A 25,638-nucleotide genomic window follows, 5' to 3' on the forward strand; every position below is an offset into this window, starting at 1 on the left:
GATGCGATGCAGCACTGACGTAACGGCACACTGACGCAAAGAGTGACGCGGCACTGCTACACAAGGGAACGAGAGACAGAGAGAGATTTTGAGGGCAAGAGAGAAGGAGGTCACTAGAAGTACAGGAGAAACAAGCCCATAGACAGAAAGAGGAGATGAGAATAGAATGAAGCGTTCACAGTTTCATCTTACTCTCTGTCACTCTCTGTTTCCCACACACAAGTGTCTGATATCGCTCATTTTTCCCTATATAGTGCACTACGGCCCTGATTTACCAAAGGTTTGCATGTGTAAAAACAAACGTAATAGATTGCGTTTTTCAAATGCCCAAAATAGCACTTCTTGGCAATTTTTGTGTTTCCTCAATATAAATATGCAGTTTAGAGATGTGCCTCCAAATGCACTAAATATATGAAATAAATTACACAAATTACACCCGCAAAGTCTGAAAGTCATTTCAGAAACTGAACTGAAACAGGTATTAATCTGATTTGCGCTGTGCATCATGCTGTTATTTGTGGCAAAAAGACTTTGAGGATGAAGAATAAATAAAACATCCATCGATGACACACATTAATGTGATATTAAACGATTTCTCCTAAAAAAAAAAACATTCTGCTATTTTAGAACTTGAAATCATAACTAATAACATGAACATACACAACTTATAAACACACAACTCTCCAAATGAAGTCATTTTCAATGTTGTAAACATTTTTTTTAACTAGTGGAATATTTTAAGTGGTGGTTCTTTCCAGTTTTCGATCAAAACGGGCCGGCTGGTACACACCAGTATGCCGAAAAGATGTGTCTTCCTCCAGCAAAAAACGAGCAGTGAGCAAAAATTGTCTCCCACGCAGCCTCCTGAGTCTCTATCGAGCGCAACTTAGTCCAAGTAATTTATATTAGGGATGTGCACGAGTAATCAATTAATCAAGTACTCATTCAGCTTAAAATATCCGACTAGTACAAAAACTACTCAAATATTGACTGTTGTGGGCAACAACGAAACTGCTTTCCTCACCTAAATCTCACCTGAATCATTCAATCATTCTGCAAGTCCATGTGCCATTGACAGCACCGTGTACATGAGGTTTATGGATAAGTAGTTACTATAACTAGTTGGCATCAAAGGGTCAGGTTTGCACATTGTCTGTGCTAAAGTACAAAACAATTGTATATTAACTGCTTGGTCTTATCTTACTCTGTCTGATGTTCAATCAGGAAGACTCGCAGACTTGAGTGAAACTTAAGATGACAATTATTTGATGAATATAAAACAGAAAAGTAATATCTCTCATTGGCGAAGAAGTTGTACTCGGAAACGTCATGTCCTGCCAAAGATAGAAGGCAGGGGCGAGGAGCCTACCCCCGTGCATGACGGGACTCAACAGGTGGTGATGGGGTGGTGGAGGGTGCCGTGTTAGCACACTGAATCAGCAATGTGATAGATTGTGAGCAGACTTATAAAGCAATGGCTTAAATGTGATTGTCAAGGAGTTACTCAGCTAATGTTGCGATGATGTACAGCTGCTAGTCTTCCCGCTAGAACTATTTCACTCTTCCAAGTGAGGTCACAGACCCCTGCATTGACAATTCACACAGGAAACTACCCTCAGTTAATAATGCAAAATCACTCACTTGAGTTACATAAAAGAAATATTGGAAGGGAGCTGCCTGAAGAAATGGGACATGGGGGCTAGATGAGTAATAATTCAAACCTGCACTCCAAAAAAGAAAATTACTGCTGTCATGCTGGGGAAAATGAATACAAATAGCCGAAGTATTCTCGTATTCTAATCTTTCATCCAGGTTTGAATTATTAAACTCATGTGGGCTTTGGCAAAATAAAGCATATTACATTTTGATTCAAGTCTATCGTGGTCAAATCTAACAATCACACTATCAATCAGTCTTACTTTCTCTAATAGTTTGATTTTGACACATTGGGTATGTTTAGAATGAGATATTACCATCCTACTGGGACAATTTCTGCAGTGTTTAGTATGTACACTGCGCTGGGTACTGGATGCCACAATGCAATGCAGTTGACTTGACCTCCCATTCCAGTTTAACTAATAAACCAGAAGTAATATCAACCATGACACTTATCTTGACTTATAATTTGATCATACTGCAAAAGATAAAGCATGTTTAAATAAAATGGGATAAAACAAAATGCAAAATAGAGCAACTGCATTTATGTTCGAGACGATTTCTGAAATGGCCGCACATGGGATGTTGACAAATAATGTTATCATAAAAATCATAAAATAAATATTTTAAAAATCTAGTTTAAAACGTAAGCATGAATTTTGTAGAAATGTAATATTTGTGTTCCTTTCAGTTTCATACATTTGTGAAAAATATAGCATTAAATTAATTTATGTCAAGTGGTGTAAGCATCACATTATTACATGAGTCTCTGGAATACTTAATTCTCACTGGTCAATGGCGCCATCTAGTGGTCTGATATTTCTGAGTAACAACCGCACATCAAGGGATCACTATGCAATCTCTACAAGTGAGCTAATAAAATAATTTCAACTCAAATCAATGTTTCATGTCCATTTATATATTTATTTGGCAAGTAATCTTGTAATAATCTGGATAATGAGCAGTCAGACGGTCATTTTCACACAAAAAACACCAGAACTACAATGCAAACTGGACGTGGATTTCAGCTGTCCAGCGATTTATTTCTTCTCGCATAATTACACAATTTCAGCGCAAATCAATATTTTATTTCCATTTACTTATATATTTTGTTAGTAGTCATGTAATAAGTGGGATTATGTACAGTCAGCCGGCTGTTATCACAAAATAAACCCCTTCAGGGTGATACATGACCCCTCCGCTTCGTGTTGTGGTCCTGTCAGGGTTTATTTTGCAATAACAACTGGCTGACTGTAAATTATCCCTCACTTAAAATACTTTATTTGGACCTTGAATCCACGAGAGTGTACACATTGAATTTTTGAATCACAAATATCGTGAAGTTTTCTTATGGTTACTCATTTGATCTGAACAAAATGTGCCTTTTCGTGAAAATGTCAAAATATCTAATTTATATGTATATATATTTATATTTATATTTATATATATATATTTATATTTATATATATATATATATATATATATATATACACACACACACACTACCGTTCAAAAGTTTAGGGTCATTTAATCATTCTTTATTTATTTTGTAAGTTTTTTCATATTTTAGAATAAGAGTAAAGTCATCACAACTATGGAATAATAGAAATGGAAATATGGGAATTATGTTGTAATAAAAATAAAATCTGTGTGATATTTTAGCATCTTCAAAGTAGTCACCCTTTGCCTAGAATTTGCAGACATATACTCTTGACATTTTTTCAAGCAACTTCTTGAGGTATCACCCTGGGATGCTTTTTAAACAGTATATGTATATATATATATTTTTTTACTTCTTTTCTTTTTTTTTTTCTTTACTTCGAAAGGGTCTAAATAGGTATTTTCTCTGTTTTATGTTTTGTGTTGTCACATGACAACAAATAGGTAGCCTGCATGTTTACATGTAGACTTTCTCCAGATGGTTGCACCACTTAGACCTTTTTTACTTTAACCCCCAGAAAAAAATATCAAAGTGACTTTGAACACAGAAATTGAAAACATTTTTATCACAGTAGATTAGAAGTAATTGTGTTGAATGAATTGCATTATTAAGTGTTTTTTTTTGAATATTTAAATAGATCTGGAAATTTTTTTTAATTAGCAATACATCACTGACACTCACGATAAAATTAACAAGTAACAAAGGGAGGTTGTGACAACCATGTAGTATACTACCGTTTGAAACATTTATCCTTGCATACTGTGTACTATTTCACAAACTATTACACACACATATATATATATATATATATATATATATATATGTAACACCCAGGGCTGGACTGGTAATCTGGCATACTGGGCATTTTCCCAGTGGGCCGATCAGGGGCGGACTGGCCATCAGACGAACCGAGCGGCCTGGTGGCCACGAATAGGAAAAATGAACAGCTGCGTTATGCGGAGTTGTGGTGGCGTAGTGGGCTAAAGCACTGCACTGCTAAGCAGAAGGTTGTTGGTTCGATCCCCACAGCCACACACTATTGTGTCCTTGAGCAAGGCACTTTACTCCAGGTTGCTCCGGGGGATTTTCCCTGTAGTAAGTGTCCCATTTGTAAGTCGCTTTGCATAAAAGCGTCTGCCAAATGCATAAATGTAAATGTAAATGTATGCAGAACAGACCACCAAATGGCGGCCTGAATAAAGGACAGCGACCCCCCGCGCTCAACAACTTTTGGGCCAGTTGCTATGTACAATCCCAGGAATTTCTCTTCCCAGTCCAGCCCTGGTACCACCCACATGCTCTCCTGAAAATGTTAAAATCTAGTTATTATTTTGATAATTCTTTAAACACACAAAACACAAAAACATTTCACTGCCATATAATATAATAAAGGGCTTGTCAATGGTCTTATCTAAAACAACTGTAAGCATCTCATCTTAAAGATACACGCAGTGATCAGCAAGAGGCAAAGCATTTGAGGTCAATTCATCACTAATGTAAGTTCATATCACAGTGCAGCAGTGATTCAACGCAGCATAGCTCACTTTCCCTCTGACTAACCCGCCCTGGAGTGAGCTGCGGTAATTAGCCGTGGTGCTCGGGGCAAAGTGAGAGCACGCCTGGAATGACAAATTCAAGCACACACATGGGGAGTTCAAGTGTGGCAGAAAAAGCAGTCCAGGATTCTGTTGATATCCGTCAACGTGCTCTGAGTAGGGTTGCCAACCATCCCGTATACGGAATCGTCCAGTATTTAAGGGAGCAAAATTGCGTTACGTCAGTTGTAAAACTATGTAAGCACAGCAACTGTCCGCCAATGTGATGATATGGGGAATGAGTTGTTGGATTTAGTTTTAACAGTCAAACACAGAATAGCTTATTGGTTCGTCGGCCGTGAAATGTTAGCACAGGTTAAAAGTTATGAATACGACGTGGTGAACTATTAACAACTGCTGAAGGTGATGAAATGGAGAGTATAGCGACCCCATGACCTGTAATCTCTCCTTCTCCTCCTGCAATGGCAGGTCGTGACCTCTTGACCAACAGCGGGGGACATGCAGGTGACCTCATGTGGAAACAGAGAAACAGCAGAATGTCTCAAATTTGTCAAAGAATGAACCCATTCATAGGTTGATTTCCCCGAAAATGTAAACACTGCAGCACAATCAACATGACACAACAACACTGGCTCAATGCGTGAGTTTGGGGCTTGACTATTTGTTAGTTTGACCGATGACAGATGAAGTGTGTATTCAGAAAGTGGTTTGAAACAATGTTTTTGCAATTCTGTTTGGTGGCGCTAGTGGTGTAGAAATTACATACTTCGGCTTTAAAGGTCCACTCGGTAACTTTTATCTTCGTGCCATCTTGGACTTACACTGACACATTGGATGCAGCATCATTTAAAATCAGTAGTTTTCAGTTTCAGATGCCATTGGTGTATGAGCTGACATGCAAGGTGCTAGCCTGACATTGGGAGCAACTTGGGGTTCAGTGTCTTGCCCAATGACACTTTGGCATGTGGAGTCGTGTGGGCCGGGATGACTCCACATGCCAAGTGTCCTTGGGCAAGACACTGAACTTTGGCAAGACACTGAACCCCAAATGTAGTCTCCCATCATGTTCTCATTATACTGTCCTTGGTAACGGCGTTCAGAGTCCAGTATATCCTGATGGAAATGCTTGCCTTGCTCCACTGAATGCGCTCCCATGTTCTCCTTTAATTTATCAAGATGAGCATCAAGGATATGGACATTGAGGGACATCCTACACCCCATTGTGCCATTGTTCTTCACAAGAGTCTCAACCAGCTCTACGTAGTTTTCAGCCTTGTGATTGCCCAGGAAGCTCCGAACCACTCCGATAAAGCTGTTCCAAGCCGCTTTCTCCTTACTAGTGAGCTTCTCAGGGAATTCATTGCACTCCAGGATCTTCTTTATCTGTGGTCCGACAAAGACACCGGCTTTCATCTTTGGCTCAGACAGCTTAGGGTAGAAGTCTCGAAGGTACGTGAAGGCTGCCGACTCCTTATCTAGAGCTCTGACAAATTCTTTCATAAGGCCCAATTTGATGTCCAGTGGTGGCATCAGCACCTTCCGGGGGTCCAACAGTGGCTCACACTTGACGTTGTTCCTCCCCACAGTGAACTCGGTCCGCTAGGACCAGTCCTGCCTGTGGTAGTGCACCTTGGTGTCCCTGCTGTTCCAAAGGCTTCCCAAAAATATTTTTAAAATTTTGAATGTCTACCATTTAAAAAATTAACACATTTTATAACATAAAATTCTGAGCAACAATTGGCCATTTTACCTTCCAGTGTTTTTTTTGCAGTGCTCACAGGTGAGATGAGGTGCCCAGGTATTGCCTTGATCCCCGACAGGCATGCCGAAATATGCCTTGTAGGCCTCACACATCTTAGCATATGCTTCCACGGTCTATTTTTCCAATCTTGTCTTGATAAATTGGCCGCAGACATGGCAAAATACGTCTGCCGGATGATTGCAGCCTCTTGATGCCATCTCAGAAAATTCAGATATGGCAGCTGGAACTAAACTGAACTGATGGGCTTAAGGCCCCTGTATTTATACTACAATTTATATTACTGGAAAGTTCTAGAATGTTCATTAGTTAATGTGTTATGAACTAGCATGAACTAACAAAGAACAATATTATTTGTTCATATAACTTAACATTAACCAATATTAATAAATGCTAGATAACATTATTGTCCAATAAGCATAATGCATAATGTTAACATGTATTAATATTAACTTTATTGTAAAGTATTATTTCTTTGTTTTGAATATTGGGGTTAAATGTGACCTGGAAAATGTTCTTGACAGGTTTCAGGAGATTCATGTATGTGTGTTTATGTTTGCAGACTGAAACCACTTCTTACAGCTCTGCAGAAATTGAATCTTTTTTCTACCATGTGTTACCATGACCAGCCACTAGGGACTCACACAGACTGCTGTGAAGCGCAACAAGATGAGTAAATATAGAACTCGCGGAAAGAAAGGTTAAGAGGACTGAGACAAGACTACTCCTAGCATTGCCATCTCTCTCTCCCACTCCTCCTCTCTCGATCCATTATCAAAACAGTGTCCGCTATAATGACCATCATGAGATATGAGTCACAGACAAGTTTGTCAAACAAGTGTTCTCTGACAAGATGTTCTGTCCAAACAATGATGGAACAGTGTCTTAAAATCAAACTTTGGCTCAGTCAAACTTTAGCACATGTGGGTTTGTGTTTTATCACTAACTAAAACAGGAGAGAAGTTTAAGGGAAAGTTGTTGTTTTTTTTGGTGTTGTTTCTACAGTTGCCAGCTCTTTCTGATGGAAGCAGGGGTGACATTAACACCCGCATTTTGCTTACTTTTTGCACAGTGGCGGGTCATTTTGACATTTGACAAGAAATGTTGTTGCTTGGATGCACATTTGATTGATTTAGGTATTTTCATAAATACCTAAAAGAAATACAAATACACCACAGCAATTATGGATTTGCATTTAAAAATGTATTCCCCTTTCTCCCAGTTTGGAATGCCCAATTACCACTACTTAGTAAGTCCTCGTGGTGGAGCAGTTAGTAGGTCCTCATGGTGGCGCAGTTACTCACCTCAATCCAGGTGGCGGAGGACAAGTCTCAGTTTCCTCCGCTTCAGAGGCCGTTAATCCATGCATCTTATCACGTGGCTCGTTGTGCATGACACCGCTGAGACTCACAGCATGTGGAGGCTCATGCTACTCTCCGCGATCCACACACAACTTACCACACGTCCCACTGAGAGCGAGAATCACTATATCGTGAGGAGGTTACCCCATGTGACTCTACCCTCCCTAGCAACTGGGCCAAATTGGTTGCTTAAAAGACCTGGCTGGAGTCACTCAGCACACCCTGGATTCAAACTCGCTACTCCAGAAGTGATAGTCAGCGTCAATACTCACTGAGCTACCGAGGACCCCATGCATTGGCATTTATAAACCGCTAAGTGGCACTATAACCATAGAATTTCAATAGGCGAAAGCTAAACACCTCAAAGTTGTACGTAAACAATGCCACAACAGCACTGAATACCCACGCATTGGAGGCTAGCTTGCTTACATTTAAATATTCACAGTTCTTTAGAAAGAATTATCATTCATGTTAATTCTCATGCATACTGTACAAGAAGAATTGTTTTAAAATATGTTCAAAAAAGATGTTCAAAGCCTGTCATAATTACTAAAAAACAGAGAAGTTGACAAAAAAGATCTAATGCAATATCTTGGAATAATATATGCAAAATAAGAGATTTACAATCTTAGTCGGCCGGTCAATTTTGACCAGGATCACAAAAGGTGTTAGCACAAACGAACACAACACAAAGGTTAAATGGTTTGGTTTCCCCAGTGCTAAATGTTTAGTTGAGCGTGTTTCTCCCTCGGCTCTATTGCTGCGTCCACAATACAATGTGACAAATGTAGCGTTTTGTGACTACAGCGCTACTCATTGGAAAATGTAGTCCTTTACTGAGTAAGCTAGGTATTGTAAAACAGCTGAGCTACTTTCATGCTACTAAAAATTTAGTCAAGTAACAAGTTTCACAATGTTTAGTTTACTACTCCCCAAAACCATAAATAATGTTTTTTTTTTTTTTTACAGAGACAGTGTTGGGGAGTGCAGTGCAGGCTCAAGTGATTTTAATTGAATGAATCGTTTCTTTAAACTGAACAATCTGATTTACTCAAATGAACTGGACTCACCAATGCTAAATCTAATGGTGAATCATTTATTTAAGGCCTGAGACAGAGTAAATGCAAAGTGAACTGGGTTCTTTTGTGGTTCACTTAAAGAGCTTTTTGTGCACTTGTTCAGTTTCTTATATATAGTGACGTTTTATATATTTGAATTGGAAAAATCAAAGTGGCTGATAAACGTGAGCAGTCACAAGCCACTATGGCTGAAAGGCAAAAAAGTGAATTTCCCACCCTGGATGGAAACCATGGAGCCCTGCCTTAAAACAACACATTATCCTCCTCTCCAGTGCACCCTTTATGACATCCTGTGATAGAGAAATTCAACCATTACCTGACTGAAATGAACTCTCTCAATGGCTAATGTCCTTGAATTAGTGTCATTGTGTCTGTGTGTGTGCATTGGGAGTGTATGTGTATATGTGTGTGTGCATATTGGCTTTAGGTGATATCAACAACATATCCAGGGAACAAAACGGAGGTTGCTGGTAGAAACAGTATTGATCTGTCCGGGCCGATCAGGGCCATTGTAAACAACAGTACACACATACAGGAGCACCGAAAGGGAAAAGCCGGCTAATAGCATGTCATTGATTGCAGCGGGCTAGTGCTTATATCCTAGACAAGAACACTAACACAGATAGTGCTGAGTCATGTTATCTAAGTGCGTATGCATTCAAAACACAGTGCCCAATGGGATGTGAATGTGCTTTAGCATAAAAGAGATCAAGAGCTTTGATTCAGAAACACAGCATTCATTTTTAGCTGATCCGCTGCGCAGGCACTTGTTTTAGTACTCTGCTCAGCTCTTCAGAGGAACACGCACACAAGACCACATCACGTGGAACCGGAGGGCAGCTGTGCAGATGGTACTCTACATCCACGGGCATAACAAGTGCAGCCAGGCATGAGAGAGGAAGAACCCTGCACGCTGCACCAGCTGAGATGTTTCCTTTACTCTTCACTGACTTACAGTACATGCCACACCACGGCTGTCCCGTCCGAATACTGACCCCACAGTTAAAGTCGTCCTTTTCTGTTGTTTATTAAAATGTTCAAATCAGACACTAACTAGATCTGTTTACCTAAAACAGTGACTAGCCAGTGTAACTGAAAATACTTTAAATAAATGTATCAAAGTATTAAAAACAAATAAATGATCATTATTAGTGCAATTCATTGACCGAGTATTCACTGCCGGCCACCTGAATGCGGAGGAATGGCCGCCATCAGCGGGGGGGGGCTCACTGCCGGCCACCTGGAGGGATGGAGCTGCTGCCAGGGGTGGAGGTGCTCGCTACCGGCCGCCAGAACGTGGAGGGGCGTTCCATCCGCCAAGGGTCGGAGGACTCGCTGCTCTCCGCCTGGGGAAGTGCGGCTGTTGTCCGCCAGAAGGTGGAGGAGTGGTCAAGGACCAGGCAACGTCATGGCTGGTAACCGACAAGCAATGTATCTCCTCTCTTTCTCTCATCCATCACTCCACCTCGCTGTTTCCCTCTCCCCTTGTCTCCCTCCCAGGTCATGAGAGGGGCGGAGCACTTTGACGGTCCAAAAGTCATATTTATGCAGCATAAAAGTAATCCACTTATAAGGACCTGACAGAGCTCTTCTTTTAAAACTCTTCATTTGTGTTTGATGAAGAAAGACAGTCATGCACATCAGGGATGGCATCAGGGTTAGTGAATAATGAGAGAATTTTCCTTTTTGGGTGAACTATTCCTTTAAGTTATGTAATTTAAATAGTACTGAAAAAAAAAACAACCTCTATGCACATTTGGAGTCCATTGTTAATGTTAATAATTAATGGGTTAATTTGTCAATTAGTTGTAATGTTACCATCTATGATGATTCCTGAACATTGACATCACTAAAAGTGATTTATAACAACAGTCCTACTTGAATAGCCAAAGGTTAATTAGTAATAGTTCATGGATAATCCCTTGTATGTTTGAACCCGCAACCTTTCAGTTACCAGCGCAGATATTTAACCACTTTAACCAACCCTTGGCACCACTAACAATGCAGTTGTGGCCAACAACACTGTGATGGAAACCATACAAGCCAAACTTGTGTTTTGCAAATAAAGAGATGTTTTAATATAAGAACCACTCAAAACAAGCATTAAAAAAAAACCTGACAATGCACTTCAGCACTCCACTGATATTGCATTGCCTTTGCTGTATGCGCTATGGTGGCAGTTTAACAGCCAGTGGGTCACAAAGGCACAATAAACATTACAGCACAACTTTAGAGTGTGAATGAACTGAGCTGCAGAGGTCTTTAAAACACAAGAATGTTAATCGCTGTTTGTGGAAAGCTCTCAGAAGCAGTGCCTCTTGCCTTCTTCCATAATACTGAAGTGGACAGAAGGATTCAGTAATTTGTTTATGCCACATATCATTTTGACACATTCAACCATACAAAGGCAAAAAAGGAAACAGAAGTTGATAAAAATGGCTACAACGTTGCTTGGTTTTAATGTGGATTTTGTAGTTACTACTCTTTTTTTTTTCTCTGAATCGGAGCATGGTTGAGTTAGCCCCATCTGTCAAAGGACAAATCATGGTCCAAGAGACCCGTTTCTGTCAAAATCCAAGTGTTTTTAAACTTCTATAGTGTCTGCTTAGTGTGTAGACTAGCCTAACTGGACTAACAGCCTCCATTAATATTGTGTGCTGTTGAAAAACAAGGTGGTTTTTCTATGGGGGGCTATTTGAGGTTCTCAGTGCGGTATTCCAGAAATTCCAAGAGCTCAACTCCCGTTCTCTCACGTTTGGTTGTGGTGATGTTGGAGACGTCTTTATTTCTGACCTCAACTGAAGGTAATTGGATGTTGAATGAGGATGAGTTTCCAGTATTAAACTAAAATATTGTGGTTGATTTTGTTCCACTTTTTAATTTTTCTCTGTTTAGAACTTGAAACGGACCCCATGAAATCACAATTAGAGGTTTGTGACTTTTAATCCAAGTGTGTTAGCCCTGAGGCTATCTATACTCTAGCATACTCCTAAACGTTGACTACATGCACCTTTAGCAGATCAATGCATTCATTTTTTTCCACAGGGGATCAAATTATTAACAATAACTTATAAAGCTTTAAGACCGACTGTGAGCTCAGAGGTTGTTAATCAATGGTATATGCTTCTATTAAAGCTGTCAATCCTCCATATTTCAAGCTTACTTTTAAGAAATCATGTTTAATACCAGAATCCCTGGTAAAAACTTCACTAACCATAATCCAAAGAAGAAACGCTCAACCATTCACAGAATCACGGCGAACAAAACACAATCGAATTAGCCTTCCTACAGTCTCAAACTACTTAAATATCTGAATATTTTGAAACTAAATTTGTATATTTTTTCTATACTTATAACAAACAACTTTAAATAGATAGTTTTACATTTTTATATTCGATAATTCTATTACATCCGTCGCAATGCTTCATGGGATTGTAGTTCATTCCCCCATTAAAGACGGTATGCACACAGTCTTGTGCCAATGTATTTTGGTCCGTTTTTTTTTGCCTTTTTTGCTTCAAATCAAAGTTTGTAATGTTGTGATTCTCCTCGGAGCTGGCTGTTTTGTTTTTTTATGAAGGATTTTATTGAAAGCCAATGGAAAAAAATACTTCCGGAACCAAGACGGCTGAAAAAGTAGGCGTACACTGTTGAGCTCTACATGAAAAATGGTTATGTTTGGAATAGCATACTACCATACTACTCATAATATTTCTGCAGTATATAGATGCCATGTCATGGGGTCTTTAAAAACATCACTTCTGTCATTGTAATCGTCATTGTGTGAGGTCAAACTAGCTGGGAAAGGGGACTACTGATTAATACAACCCATGAAATTCTCAAACATATCACAAATCTCTACAATGGTTCCTGCTATGAACAATAAGACTTAAAAACATCTACGCAACGATTTCCAGATCCAAAAACCAAAAGTTCAAATGTTAAACGCACATTCTAAGACTATAAAAGTTTGAAGCACAAATTTCAAATCTCTTGGTTTTAATTGTTAAATTGTTTTAAAGAATTGGGGAAATGCAAGAGTTCTCTAAAAGTGATTCACTACAAATGCAAAGAAAGGAATGAAAGGTTTGGACACCCCTACTCATTCTTTAGCAGTACCATTCCCCACATTTTAGAATAATAGTTCATTAAAAATAATACAAACTATGAAATAACACAAATGGAAATCTGGGAATTATGCAGTGAACAAAAAGGTTAAATAAAAACTTATTTTGAGATTCTTCAAAGTCACCACACTCTCAACCAACTTGAGATGCTTTTTTAAAAGTATTGAAGGCATTCCCATGTATGCTGAACAATTGCTGGCAACTCATCCATTTTAAAAAGTAAAGAAAAGAATACGCTGGCACAAATTGTCTACTGAAATCGTTTCAAGCATTTAAGCATACACCTTTAGATTCGTTTTTTAAGATCACTGGAAACATAAATTCAGTCAAGTATGTCAAAATATTTGACTGATAATGTATTCAATACATAAATATTCAAGGAACAATTAAAAAAAGAAATACAGTGTATCTCCCACCTGCTGCCCAGGATAATGGCAAAGCAGACAGTGCTCGGTGGTGCCACGCCTGTTCCTCATCATGCAGAATTGGGCAAAATCCAAGAACAGTCCCGATGGGTCCTTTCTAGTTTCTTTACTGGATAATCTATGTGCAAAGCCTGCACCTCATGCAAAACAACCATCAACTGAGCCACTGCCCCCCTCCAGGCCGGTAAACGTGAGGCACATAGGTGCTCCACACAGTGCAGGAAGCATTTATATTGAAAATAGCCTGTTGCTAAGTGACAGTAGGGTAAAGAGCGTTACCTCAAGGCCCACACAATAAATAGTTGTTTGGGCTAAATTGGTCTCAACAAAAATGCCTCCCCCTCCTTCAAACTTTATGACACTGAGAGAGTTTTCACTCCTAACCAGGCGCAATGCAACAAGTTTCAAGGTGACCAACAATTTGTCTATTCACACTGAACGTGAAACTGCCATACGTGACACAATCACAGCCAATCTAAACGGTAAAAAATTACAACGCAAATGCCTTTGCACACCTAATGCAATTTTTGAGGATTACTATGAAGCCAATTCACACAAAGTGTGTTGATATTTTTTCTTTGCCCACGAATGAAATGCCCTGACCAATAAAATATGAGCTTTGGATCATGTGTTAGGAGCCGCTGCAGTTACCAAAACTAGAGTATCTGGTGGAGATAAAGTGCAGAAAGCTGTTTTGTCCACCAACGTTAAAGGAATAGTTCACCCAAAAATGTAAATTCTCTCATTATTCACTTACCCTGATGCCATCCCAGATGTGCATGACTGTCTTTCTTCAGCAGAACACAAATGAAGATTTTAGAAGAAGATAGAGTTCTGCCAGGTCCTTATACTGGAAGTACACAGGTGCCAGCACTTTGACGGAAATACAAGATTTTTAGAAGAAGTCAGGTCGGCAAGTTCATGTGAGAATTTGGAAGCGGCAATTATTGACAACAGAATGGAATGGAATGGAAGTGCTGATGTAAAGTTAAAAAATGTTTTAATTATCGACTTGTTTCTTACATAAATTCACAGAAAACATTCACTGATCGACTGAAGTCACATGGATTACTTTTATGATGCCTAAATTTTAGTTTTAGACCGTCAAAGTGCTGACACCCATGTACATCCATTATAAGGACCTGACAGAGCTGTAACTTCTTCTAAAACTCTACATTTGTGTTTACTGAAGAAAGACAGTCATCCACATCTGGGATGGCATCAGGGTTAGTGAATGATTAGAGAATTTACATTTTTGGGTTAAATATTCCTTTGAATGCTGAAGTAACTCAAGCAAGAAATCCTGAACCAGGAGTGAGGAAGTGTTTATCATTTGCATCAAATGCCTGAAAAACTGAAGAAAAAATAAATGATCATATGGACTGTCAAATTGTCCATATTGTCCATTGTACCAGGATCAAATTGCTTGTCAATTAGAGCCACATATTTTAAAGGCATGAATGTGTTAACAGCAAACATTCACATCGCTTTTAATGTGAAAGAGTCATTCGTCTGCAATTCATTTTGCACCATTGCTTCAACTCTGGTGTGAAAAAGGCTGCACGTACTGTCAACTTCAGCTTTTTGAATTTGATGTATCTTCAGCTCCAGAGGGGTTATGAGATAGTAAAATGTCTAGTGGATGTACACTTCATAATCTCACCAAATGTAGTAGGTCATCCTGGTATTTTTAACCTACTGTCTTATGAGTACTAAGGATTCGGACACCCTACTCCACACTGTTTTTGGCAAACTATACAGTATTATGGAGGTATGCATATTTGCCTGCAGCCAATGTTGTGTCTGGTTTGGAAAGAAAGTCAGATTTACATGGAAGAGCTGGCTTGTTACTTTATCGCATTATTGTTCTGACTGATTGGTCAAGAAAACTTTTTAACACATGCAAAACATTCTGTAGTCCCAGTGCACCCTAGGGGTATGAGGAATGGGAAGGTCTCCTGGGGCCTCACAGTTCACACAAACACTGACCCTCATTTTCTCTCCCCTCTCTGAAAGTCTCAGGTTCAAATGTCAGTCATGTTTGTACTACACACCTTTATCAGGTATAGAAACCTGGAGATGGTTATTTTCCACCAATCAATAAAAAAATCACGCTCGGTACAGCCTAATGGCTGACATTTGAAATCGAGTAGTGAAGAGGGACTTTGAAGTGTTAATCAGCTTTTCATGCAGCAGATACGACACAGATGAGAAAAAAACACGTTCTTTAATTAACAAATTATAAAACAACTTTCTAAGTAATTAGAAAACAGTTTGCTCTGTTAGCTGTAGCGTCGCTAGTGCACACACAAATATGACTGAATGTCTTGTGTGTCTCAATATGACTTTGAACCAGAAGAACACCATTGATCCTCAAGGAGGATATCCTTCTGATAAGGGGGTTTAGACACACACACACACACACACACACACACACACACACACACTAGATCTCTTCAAAATGTCTCCCTCGGTTTATTTTACACTAAGGCCTATAACAGACACTATGAAACATTCATGTGTTGTTATGTTCCAAATGTGTCAAAGTACCATTCATAACGCAAATCTGTGTTGCATTCTCAGCCTTGCCACAGGGGGTACTATAGTGAACTTTAGTGTAAAAGTCTTCTTCTATGGTCAGTTTTGTCTTTCAGGTTGACTACTGTCACGACAAATCAACATTTTGAAGACATGGTGCATTCAAGTCATGTCGGAATGATCGTATTTACAAGTAAAGCGCACATGAACACCACTGCAAAGTCGTAATTACGAGTGGAAACTGGATTTTCTTTGAGTCCTTGACTTTCAGAGCTGGGGGTGTGTCGATTTAAGAATCATGGTGGATACAAATAGTTATTGGTAATAATTCAGTTTTACTTGAGGATTTTGACTGAACAGTTATGTTTGTATGAGTTTTTATACTCTTAATGAAGAATAACGCTAAAACTTGACAGAAAATAAGACCAAAAAAAGACTAATAAAGCCACCACAGCAGGGCAATTGAGTGACGTCTCTGAGGCATACTCACTTAGCAAAGTGATACCACTCTCCCGTTCCTGTTAGGGTTTCCAATCGATTCTCCACACTCATTGTTGCACCCTGAGAATGTTGAAAGAGCCCTTGTTACAGGAGATTCTATTGTAAGGAACTTGGAAATAGAGACTCCAGCCACAATTGTTAAATGAATTATGGGGGCTCGGGCGTCTGACATCAGATCAAATTTACAAGTTCTGGCTAATGCTAAACGTAGATTTACTAAAATTGTTATTCATGTCAGCACTAACGATGTCCAACTTCGCTTGTCGGAGATCACTAGAGATAATGTTAAAGAGGTGTGTGAGCTTTCAGAAATGATATCAGACACTTTAATAGGCTCTGGCCCTCTCCCTTCTCATTGTGGTGGCCAGGTTTATAGTAGATTAGTGTCACTGAATGGCTGGATGTCTGAGTGGTGTCCAGAGAACAGCATTGGATTTATAGACAATTGGAAGAGTTTTTGGGGTAGACCTGACCTGCTAAAGAGAGATGGATGTAAGGATCGGGGAGGAGGTGTTGCTGTAATTTACAGTGAAGTTTTTGGTGTTACTCAGAGAGAAGGATATAAGTTTAAGTCTTTTACTTTAAAAAAATATATATATTTTCTCCCCTATTTGGAATGCCCAATTCCCACTACTTAGTAGGTCCTCGTGGTGGCAAGGTTACTCATCTCACCAAGACTCAGTTGCCTCCATTTCTGAGACAGTCAATCCATGCATCTTGTCACATGGCTTGTTGTGCATGACACCGCGGAGTCTCCCATTATGTGGGGGCTCATGCTACTCACCATGATCCACACACAACTTACCATGCACTCCATTGAGACTGAGAACCACTAATCATGAAGACGAGGAGGTTACCCCATTTGACTACCCTCCCTAGCAACCGAGCCAATTTGGTTGCTTAGGAGACCTGGCTGGAGTCACTCAGCACACCCTGGATTTGAACTCACAACTCCAGGGGTGGTAGTCAGCATCAATACTTGCTGAGCTACCCAGGCCCCCCAAAGATTAATTCTTTTGAATTGATAATGCTTAATGTGACACTGTCAGATACAAATAAAAAAATATTTGTCGTCTTTTGCCCTTGATACAATAGAAATTCTGCCACAGAGCGATGACATCTCAGATCATTATCTCGTCTCTTGTATGCTGTGATAAGCTAATGCGACTCAATCCATACCACACTATAGTTCAAGTAGAACTATTCTTTTGACCACAAAAGATAGCTTAATCTTCCAGATTTATCTCATATACTCAGTAAGCCAAAAATTCTAGAATAACTTGATGTAATAATAGAAAATGTAAATAGTCTTCTCTAACACTCTTGATAGTGTCGCACCCTTCAATTAAAGAAAATTAAAGAAAAAGCCCCACACCATGGTACACTGATCACTCTCATGCTCTCAAGAAAGCAGCATGGAAAATTAAGTGCAAGTGAAATAATACAAAATTAGAAGTATATTTTGTGGTGCATGGAAGGATAGTGTCTGTAGCTACAGACAGGCACTAAAAGCTGCCAGGTCAGCATATTTTAGCAAACTCATAGAAAATAACCACAACAATAAATGTATTCCTAACTAAATTCCTGAACTGAATCAGATATTCCGTCGCAGCACAATAGTAATGACTTCATTAATTTATTTTCTGATAAAATGTAAATAATCAGAAATAAAATTGGAATTATGCAATCATCTTTAACAGTACCTCAGAAAACAGTGTCATAATTTTCCTCACGAGCAACACCAATCCTTCACTGTCATAGGTCATGAAGAGCTACAAAACATAGAGATATCAAAAGCCACAACATGTATGTTAGATCCAATACCAACTAAGCTCTTAAAAGAGGTATTCTCTGTAATCTCAGAACCTCTTTTTAATATTATTAACTCCTCGCACTGTTCAGGATGCCGACACACTCACTCAGTCTAAGTCTAGACTAAAGACTCATCTATTTAGCAGGGCATACACCCATTTTATCCATCAATTCACAATTAGGCTGCTTTAGTTGGGTCTGTTGGAACTTGAAACATTTATCATGATCTGTAACTCCTAAAAATGTAATGGCATCTTCGCTAATATTATTCTATTTGTTTCACTGTCTCAATCTCAGGATTCATATCCTGAGGTTACCAAAGTCGGCCAGATCCAGCTCCATTCCTGCTTTGTGTTGGACTCCACTGTAAAGAGTCTCTGAGTGATTGTGACTAATTGCAACTGGTGCCAGCCAGACATAACTTCAGTCTATTACGATGGACTTCAGAGGATGAACTGATGGCAAACTCCAACCATTAGACATGGTATAATTCATATAACATTGCCTGAACCTTGGATTTAGGACAGACTTCATCGAAATGACCTACCGGTTGAACTGTGATGCACATCACTGAACTCTGCCTGCATCACCTTGGTCTAATGGTGGACTACACTCTTATAATGGAATACATAGACTATAAATGAATTGCCAACAAAAGCCTTCATCAGCCAGCTAACAAAGGACAATTGCATCTATGTGAACTTCTGCAGTAAATCCAGGCTGAACCTTAAAAAAATTAGTCATTAATCTTGCATTTCATACAAAATCTTTGTTTAAACACTGACCCTTAACACTTACTTAGTTTAATCATTTCAAACCATGACTTGCACTGCACATAAATAATTAATGTTGGCATTATATTCATGATGTTAGCCAGAGGGGAACTGGCCCCCACAGTGAGTCTGGTTTCTCCCAAGATTATTTTTCTCCATTAACCAACATATTTATGAGTTTTGTGTTCCTTGCCACAGTCGCTTTCAGCTTGCTCACTGGGGTTATTGATACAAGTGTTATTTAATTATTTATTTTTATACACAGTTTACAATCATATGTAATCAAACTTCACAATGCTGATTCTAAGACATTATAGATATTACAGTTTTATCTTCTGTTAATGCAAGATTTTCTGTAAAGCTGCTTTGAAACGATGTGTGTTGTGAAAGGCGCTATACAAATAAAATGATTTGACTTGACTTAATTTAGCTGGTTTACGCAGTGACAAGCGTTTGCAACAAAAATAAATTTCCCATCATCATTTGTGGCAACACCAGAATGATACAACATATAGATAAAGCATTTATTACACACCTAATGCGTGGCTTTGCTCTTCATTTTGTTGGCAGGAAGCTTCAAAAGGCTTCCTGCCATCATTAGTATGTAAAAAATAGAGGAAGAAATGTGTATTTGAAAACAGGGTCTGATCTTTCCAACAATAATCACTTGAACGCACATCACATCACCGTATTTACGATTTCCGACCTTGAACATATGAATATCCCAGGAGGACTTAAACACACCGATAGTCTTGCTGAGCAAGTTAGTTAAAGGGGTCATGACATGGGTTTTTTTATTGTATTATTATGTTCCCTTAGGTGCAATTATAGTATTAATATATTTTTTTTTTAAGAAAAACTTTTAAAATCTAGTGATTTATGACCTTTTCCCACCCTGTTTCTCATCCTCTGATTCAAACAGTCTGTTTTGGGGGCGTTTTCCATTTAAGACTTCAGTGTTAACGCCCACTGTTATGATTGGCTAACGTCAGTGCCTATGTATCAATTATTGACGCCTCCAGCCAGAACAATATGCAAGTAAACTAAGTAAAAACACTGTGATTATTCATAATGAATGAAATTGTGCTTTAAAAAGTAGTTTAAAGTTTAAAATAGATTACTTACAGTTTGCGTCGTCGTTGTTCCCAGAATAGTCGGCACGGACTTATCTTTCAGCAACAGTTTTCTGGCAAAGCCAGCATCATATTGAGATTTGTTCTCAAAACAGTCATCCTTAAAATGTACAGAACAAACGCTTAAGTTAACACTGCCGTGACTGGGACGTCCGCAAAAAATAAACTGCATCCATTTTTCCCTGACGCCTGGATCTTTCGGCAGCTTATTCAGAGGTTTTGTTTGACCACAGCCAGGAACAGCACATCTGTGTGGCATCGTAATTTTTCTGTGCACAAGTAGTCTCTGTCAGAGCTCGCTGTCCATCGACTGAACACTTGTGAGGCGACGGCGATACTGAAATGAGCGTAGTTGTCTTGCGCTTAAAGCGTAGTTATCTTGTGCTGGAGGCGGTCATATGCAAACGCTGGTACGTCACTTCTAACCATGAATCCAGAACGAGCTGTATTTTGAGCTTGATTAAATAAATGATTCGTTTAGAATGGGGAGGACGTCTTAAAATATTAAACTTGCAGGACGTTTTAATGATACAAAGACCTCTTATATACCAAAAGATCAAGGCAAATTTGGTTTCTCATGTCATGACCCCTTTAAAGTTACTTAAACTGTCGACATCTTTATAACTAGCTACCTGACTGATCTGGTTTAATGGCACAATGGTACCAACTAATAGGAACTCTTGCGTTAAAAACAGCAAGCACAATGGTAATTGACCGAAGTCGTATTTATATAACATCCTCTATAAAGCACAACGGTCTAGTTCCAGACTTAAAAATGTCATAATTTTCTCCATGGTCAAATACATTTTCACCCTAACTTATAAACCTTTAAAGACAGACCTACCGTGAATTATGAGGTAGTTAATCAAAGGTATATGCTTCTGTTGAAACCATCAGTACACATTATTTCAATTTTTAACAATCATGTTTAATAGTGCAATTTCTGGTGAAGAACTACACTACCCATGATCCAGCAAAGCATCTCTCTAAACTCATAAACTACTTATATATAATTGCATATATACAAATATTTTACAATAACATTTTAAATATATTGTGTCCATACTTATAATCAACAACTTTACATCAATAGTTTCATATTTTTTCCATGGTTTTTAATTTGATTATGTAATTCACAATGCTTCATGGTATTGTAGTTCTTTCCCTCATTAAAGACGTTAAGTACTTTTTGTCCTTTTTAAGTACTATTATTTCGTTAAATAATTTTTTGCTTCAAATCAAAGGTTCTAATATAGTTATTCACCTTAATGGTTTGGTTCATCACTCAGAACGCTATTATGAAGGATTTTATCAAATTCCTTTGGAAAAAATGTATGGGAAAAATACTTCCGTAACCAAGATGGTTTAAAAATTGGGTGGACATATAGTATAGAATATATATATTGTGTTATGAATTACTTTCTAATACATTTTAAAATGCAAGAGACATTTCCATTCACATACTAGCACAGAGTATATACAACAAGACTGTGCAGTATTGCCTTACTCTCTCTCCCTCAGAGATACACACACCCCAACTTTGTTTCCTCGAGTGAAATTGTTCCTGTTATCAGCTTATGGCCTCCTGGTTCTCCTAAGGCCCAATGCATTATGAAACATGCCCTTGCTGGTCTGGCACGCTCTTACAGCTCTATTGTAAGACACGGTGACTGACAGCTGTTTTCTAAAGTCACGTTCACCCATGTGGGGTTTGCTCGTGTAAGCCCTGATGTGTATTCCGCTTTAAATGATGTCTCTATCAGTGTTGTAAAAGCCTTAACTCACCACCGGCTGTCTCGGTTTGCCCTGGCGGCTTTTGATACAAATCTCCTGCAGCGGTGGCCGGCCGTTAACACGCAACCCTTCCTCTATGAATGAAATCTCCATCCTTCATTGCCAAATGATGGGCTGTGCCACAAGGCCATGATGCCAAAGTCTTTGGCACAATAAAGAGGGCAAAACAGAAAGATTTAAGAGTTTCTTTTCTATTGGAAGCAAAAGCAAAGAGACAAACTAAATTTTTCACAAAGCAACCCAAATACGGTTTAACCAGGCGGTTTAACTCAAACGCAATCCACAAGATCAGGAATTGTGCCATGCAAATTGCATTCAGCCTTATATTTTTTGGCATATTTGTACCTACACGATTTACCTTATTAAGATCATTCCTTCAGTGAATCAGGTGCAAATAAACCATGCTCTCAGGGGCACGGTTCATTCTTAGCGTATTCCCTCAGTGTTCATGCATTAAATAGGTAGAGGTAAGACTGCTGGGAATGAATGAAACAGCGAGGGACAAACGAGAAACTCATCAGTAAAGACATCACAGCTAATTCCTGTTCTCACACAGCCATGGAGAGAGAACTAGATAAAATGTGCGAACACACATTCACACACGAGGGACTTCCAGAATAAAAAAGTTAGGGCACAAATACTCACAGTCCATCTACCCTCAACACACATTAAAATACTTATTTAGTGTCTTTTCATGCACAATAAAATATTAAATGAAAATATTAAATTCACACTTTTAATGATGCAAACCAACACCTATCTTTCAAAGGATTTTGCGTACGCCCACCTAAAATGAGTTATGATGTGTATGGCCGCCAGGACAGTGAGGGGGCTTTTGACCCATAACTTTTAATTATACTGAGGTGATGCTGCAGCACCTTTGAGTGAATTGTGATTACTTTTTATTTATTAGTGTACAGAGATTCTCTTCACAGACAGCTGGAGGCGGGACCGCAACTGAAGGCACAGGTGTAATAAGACAGTTCGACTTAGCTGAGGTACCAATCAGAACATTCGTTTTAGATGTTCGTTTTGGATATTTTCTAACCAATCATATTTTCTGTTTCAGTAAGGGTCGGGACATTTGTCATTTTGACATTTGCGCTGGAGTCACCATAATTATTTGCTCTGTATATTTACATTGTGGTTAAAAGTGAAAATATGAATGCATTTAAATAAAAACTTTGGGAAAATATGAGTGTTGTTGCAGCCGAGCTTGTTTTTTTATGCTCTTCGCAGATGACAAATTGACCCGTAATTCTATCAAATGACATTTAATGTCTTTTACTGCTGCCAGTGGTGCCTTTTTTTCCTCGTGATATCAAATCATCTTAATTTATATTTCTTAATAGGAAAGCTATTTCAATATACACAGAAAAGTACATTTTTATACACAAATAAAACAAATAGCCCGATCATTAACTCTTATGTACTGTATATCATAGTATAAGATAACGTGTTAATGTGAACATTACTATACTCATACCTGTTCAACAGTTTATTATGTATAAGGTTATGTATGTATTAGTTTATAAATTAGAGCAAGTATAAAGCCTGTTTTACTGTATGCACACCACTACAGTCACTACTACACCACTGTTAGGATGTTTAAAAAAAGATCAGACAAGCTCAAATCCCGGTTACATCCACAGGGTCTGATACGGGACACTAATTCACATACACATATACACTAGTTGTAATGATTAATGAAATGACCTACTACCAGCAAAACAAACAAGGCAGGGTGGAATATCACAAAAACATAGGGTTGCCAATTGTGCTATATTAGCAGGGACGTCCTGTATTTTGGTACAAATGAAGACATCCCATACGGGACACATACTGTCTCCTCTTTTAGCCCATTAAGCGTTCAAAATGCTCAGGCGTCCCGTATTCACGAGGCAAAAAGTTATGCAAAAAATGACAAAATTCCACCCCAAAATCAAATGAAAAAATAAAAAAGTATCATAAAAATGTTATAAAAATTATTATTTATAATTTGCATAAAAAAAGCATATTTTTAGCCCACAAAAAAATTTTTGTGTAATTATTTTCATGACAAATATCCCCCTAATTCTCATTACCGTAATGCGTTTTGTGTGTTTTCTGTAATTCTCATTATTCTCAATAGTGTTTATAACATAAAAAAAAACAAAGATGTAATACAATGTGTTTTTTTATTATTAAATCAGCATAAATTATAGAAAGTATTATTCACAAATAATGCTTTTTGTGCATTACAGTATAATGTGAATTGGGAATAAATGTGCCTGAAGGTGCTGTATGCAATTTCTAGCTTTTTTTTTTCTAAGTTTTGCTAACTTAAGCCACCTTGCTAACTTCAATGACACGCCCTTTCTCACAAACCCCACCCTCCAAAGACTTGATGTCTACAAACATGTAAATTAACAGATTTTTCCATTCTGTGTGCTATTCGAATAAATGCTTAATATGCTTAATTGCAATAAATCTTATTGGTCCTAAAATAGGCTTCATTTTCTTTAAGAAAAATATAGTATCTTATTTCTTTCTTTTGATTTTGGGATAAATTATGACCTTTTCTTGACAGAAATGTAGATTCAGCCTAACACCAAAACAAACTCTGATTCACTAGCTCTTCTGAATAACTTTCTAAACATACACACACAAACACACACACACACACACACACACACTTAAAATCACCTGAGATCCCCGGGTGCCTCTCTTGTGGTCCCATTCTTGCTGTGGGAGCATCTGTAAACAGAGACACACAGGATCATGTTTCACACACAGAACACTTCATCACACACTCTATTCACTATAAAACATCTAATGAGCCAACACGCTCTACCTCACTCTCTAAAAACACAGCACAGAGAGAGACACAGAGAGAGAGAGAGAGAGAGAGAGAGAAAGCATTGTTGATTCAGGGATGCAGGTTTTCCCTTCTCCCTCTCGCACACTTGCCATTTTGTTCAGTGACACACGCTCATAATTCAATTTCACAGTCAGGCGGCCTTTACTCAATGCTCCTCGCCGCTTAACGGCTTCGCAAAGGCTGTAAACTTTACGCGCTCTAATTAACAGACAGTAGGAGGTGCCTGCAGGCGGCGAAATGCAGGCCTTCTTGGCTCAAGTGTAGTGTCACAATTTTTATTTAATATTTAACCCTTGGAATTGATTTTCAGGGGCATTTTGGTTGTTTATGTCAAATACTTCAATTTAGGAATTCTAAATAATTGGCTGGTCCCTTAGATCAGTGGTCTTCAATTGGTGGGTCGTGACCCAAAATGGGTTTTGTCTTTTCTGATAAGGTCGCAGACAGCTGGGACAAAACCATGATAAATACAAATAATAAAATGCAACCAACCATATAATCGTGCATAGTTAGGATAGCAAAATAAATAGGCTTATCAACTTTCATAAGGGAGAGAAAGCTTCACCTATATTTTGTTGTTGATGTCAAAGGTCATGCAACCAATCAAACTCATCTGTCACTTGGTAATATGGCCAATACTAATACATTATTAAGCCCAAATAGAATTTGTTCTATTGAGCCTATGTGTATAATGTTATTCATTTGCATTATTTTTCATATGATGCTGCAGCCTGCAAAATAATAATAATAAATCATTATTTCAATTTAATTATTGAAATAATTTTTCTATAATATTAGATGTTTAACATGTGTATTTTACTGT

General features: G+C 38.4%; 1 protein-coding gene across 1 annotated transcript in view; it reads right to left on the minus strand.

Annotated features, from left to right (window-relative positions):
• pde3a (phosphodiesterase 3A, cGMP-inhibited) overlaps nucleotides 1-25,638 on the minus strand; it is a 119,560-nt gene that overhangs the window by 36,741 nt on the left and 57,181 nt on the right. Inside the window, 1 exon segment of the mRNA XM_052118966.1 lies at nucleotides 24,641-24,691. Within this exon segment, the coding sequence (XP_051974926.1) occupies nucleotides 24,641-24,691 (51 nt within the window).

This window comes from Xyrauchen texanus, chromosome 45, assembly GCF_025860055.1.
Source record: "Xyrauchen texanus isolate HMW12.3.18 chromosome 45, RBS_HiC_50CHRs, whole genome shotgun sequence".
Classification (NCBI taxonomy): Eukaryota; Metazoa; Chordata; class Actinopteri; order Cypriniformes; family Catostomidae; genus Xyrauchen; species Xyrauchen texanus.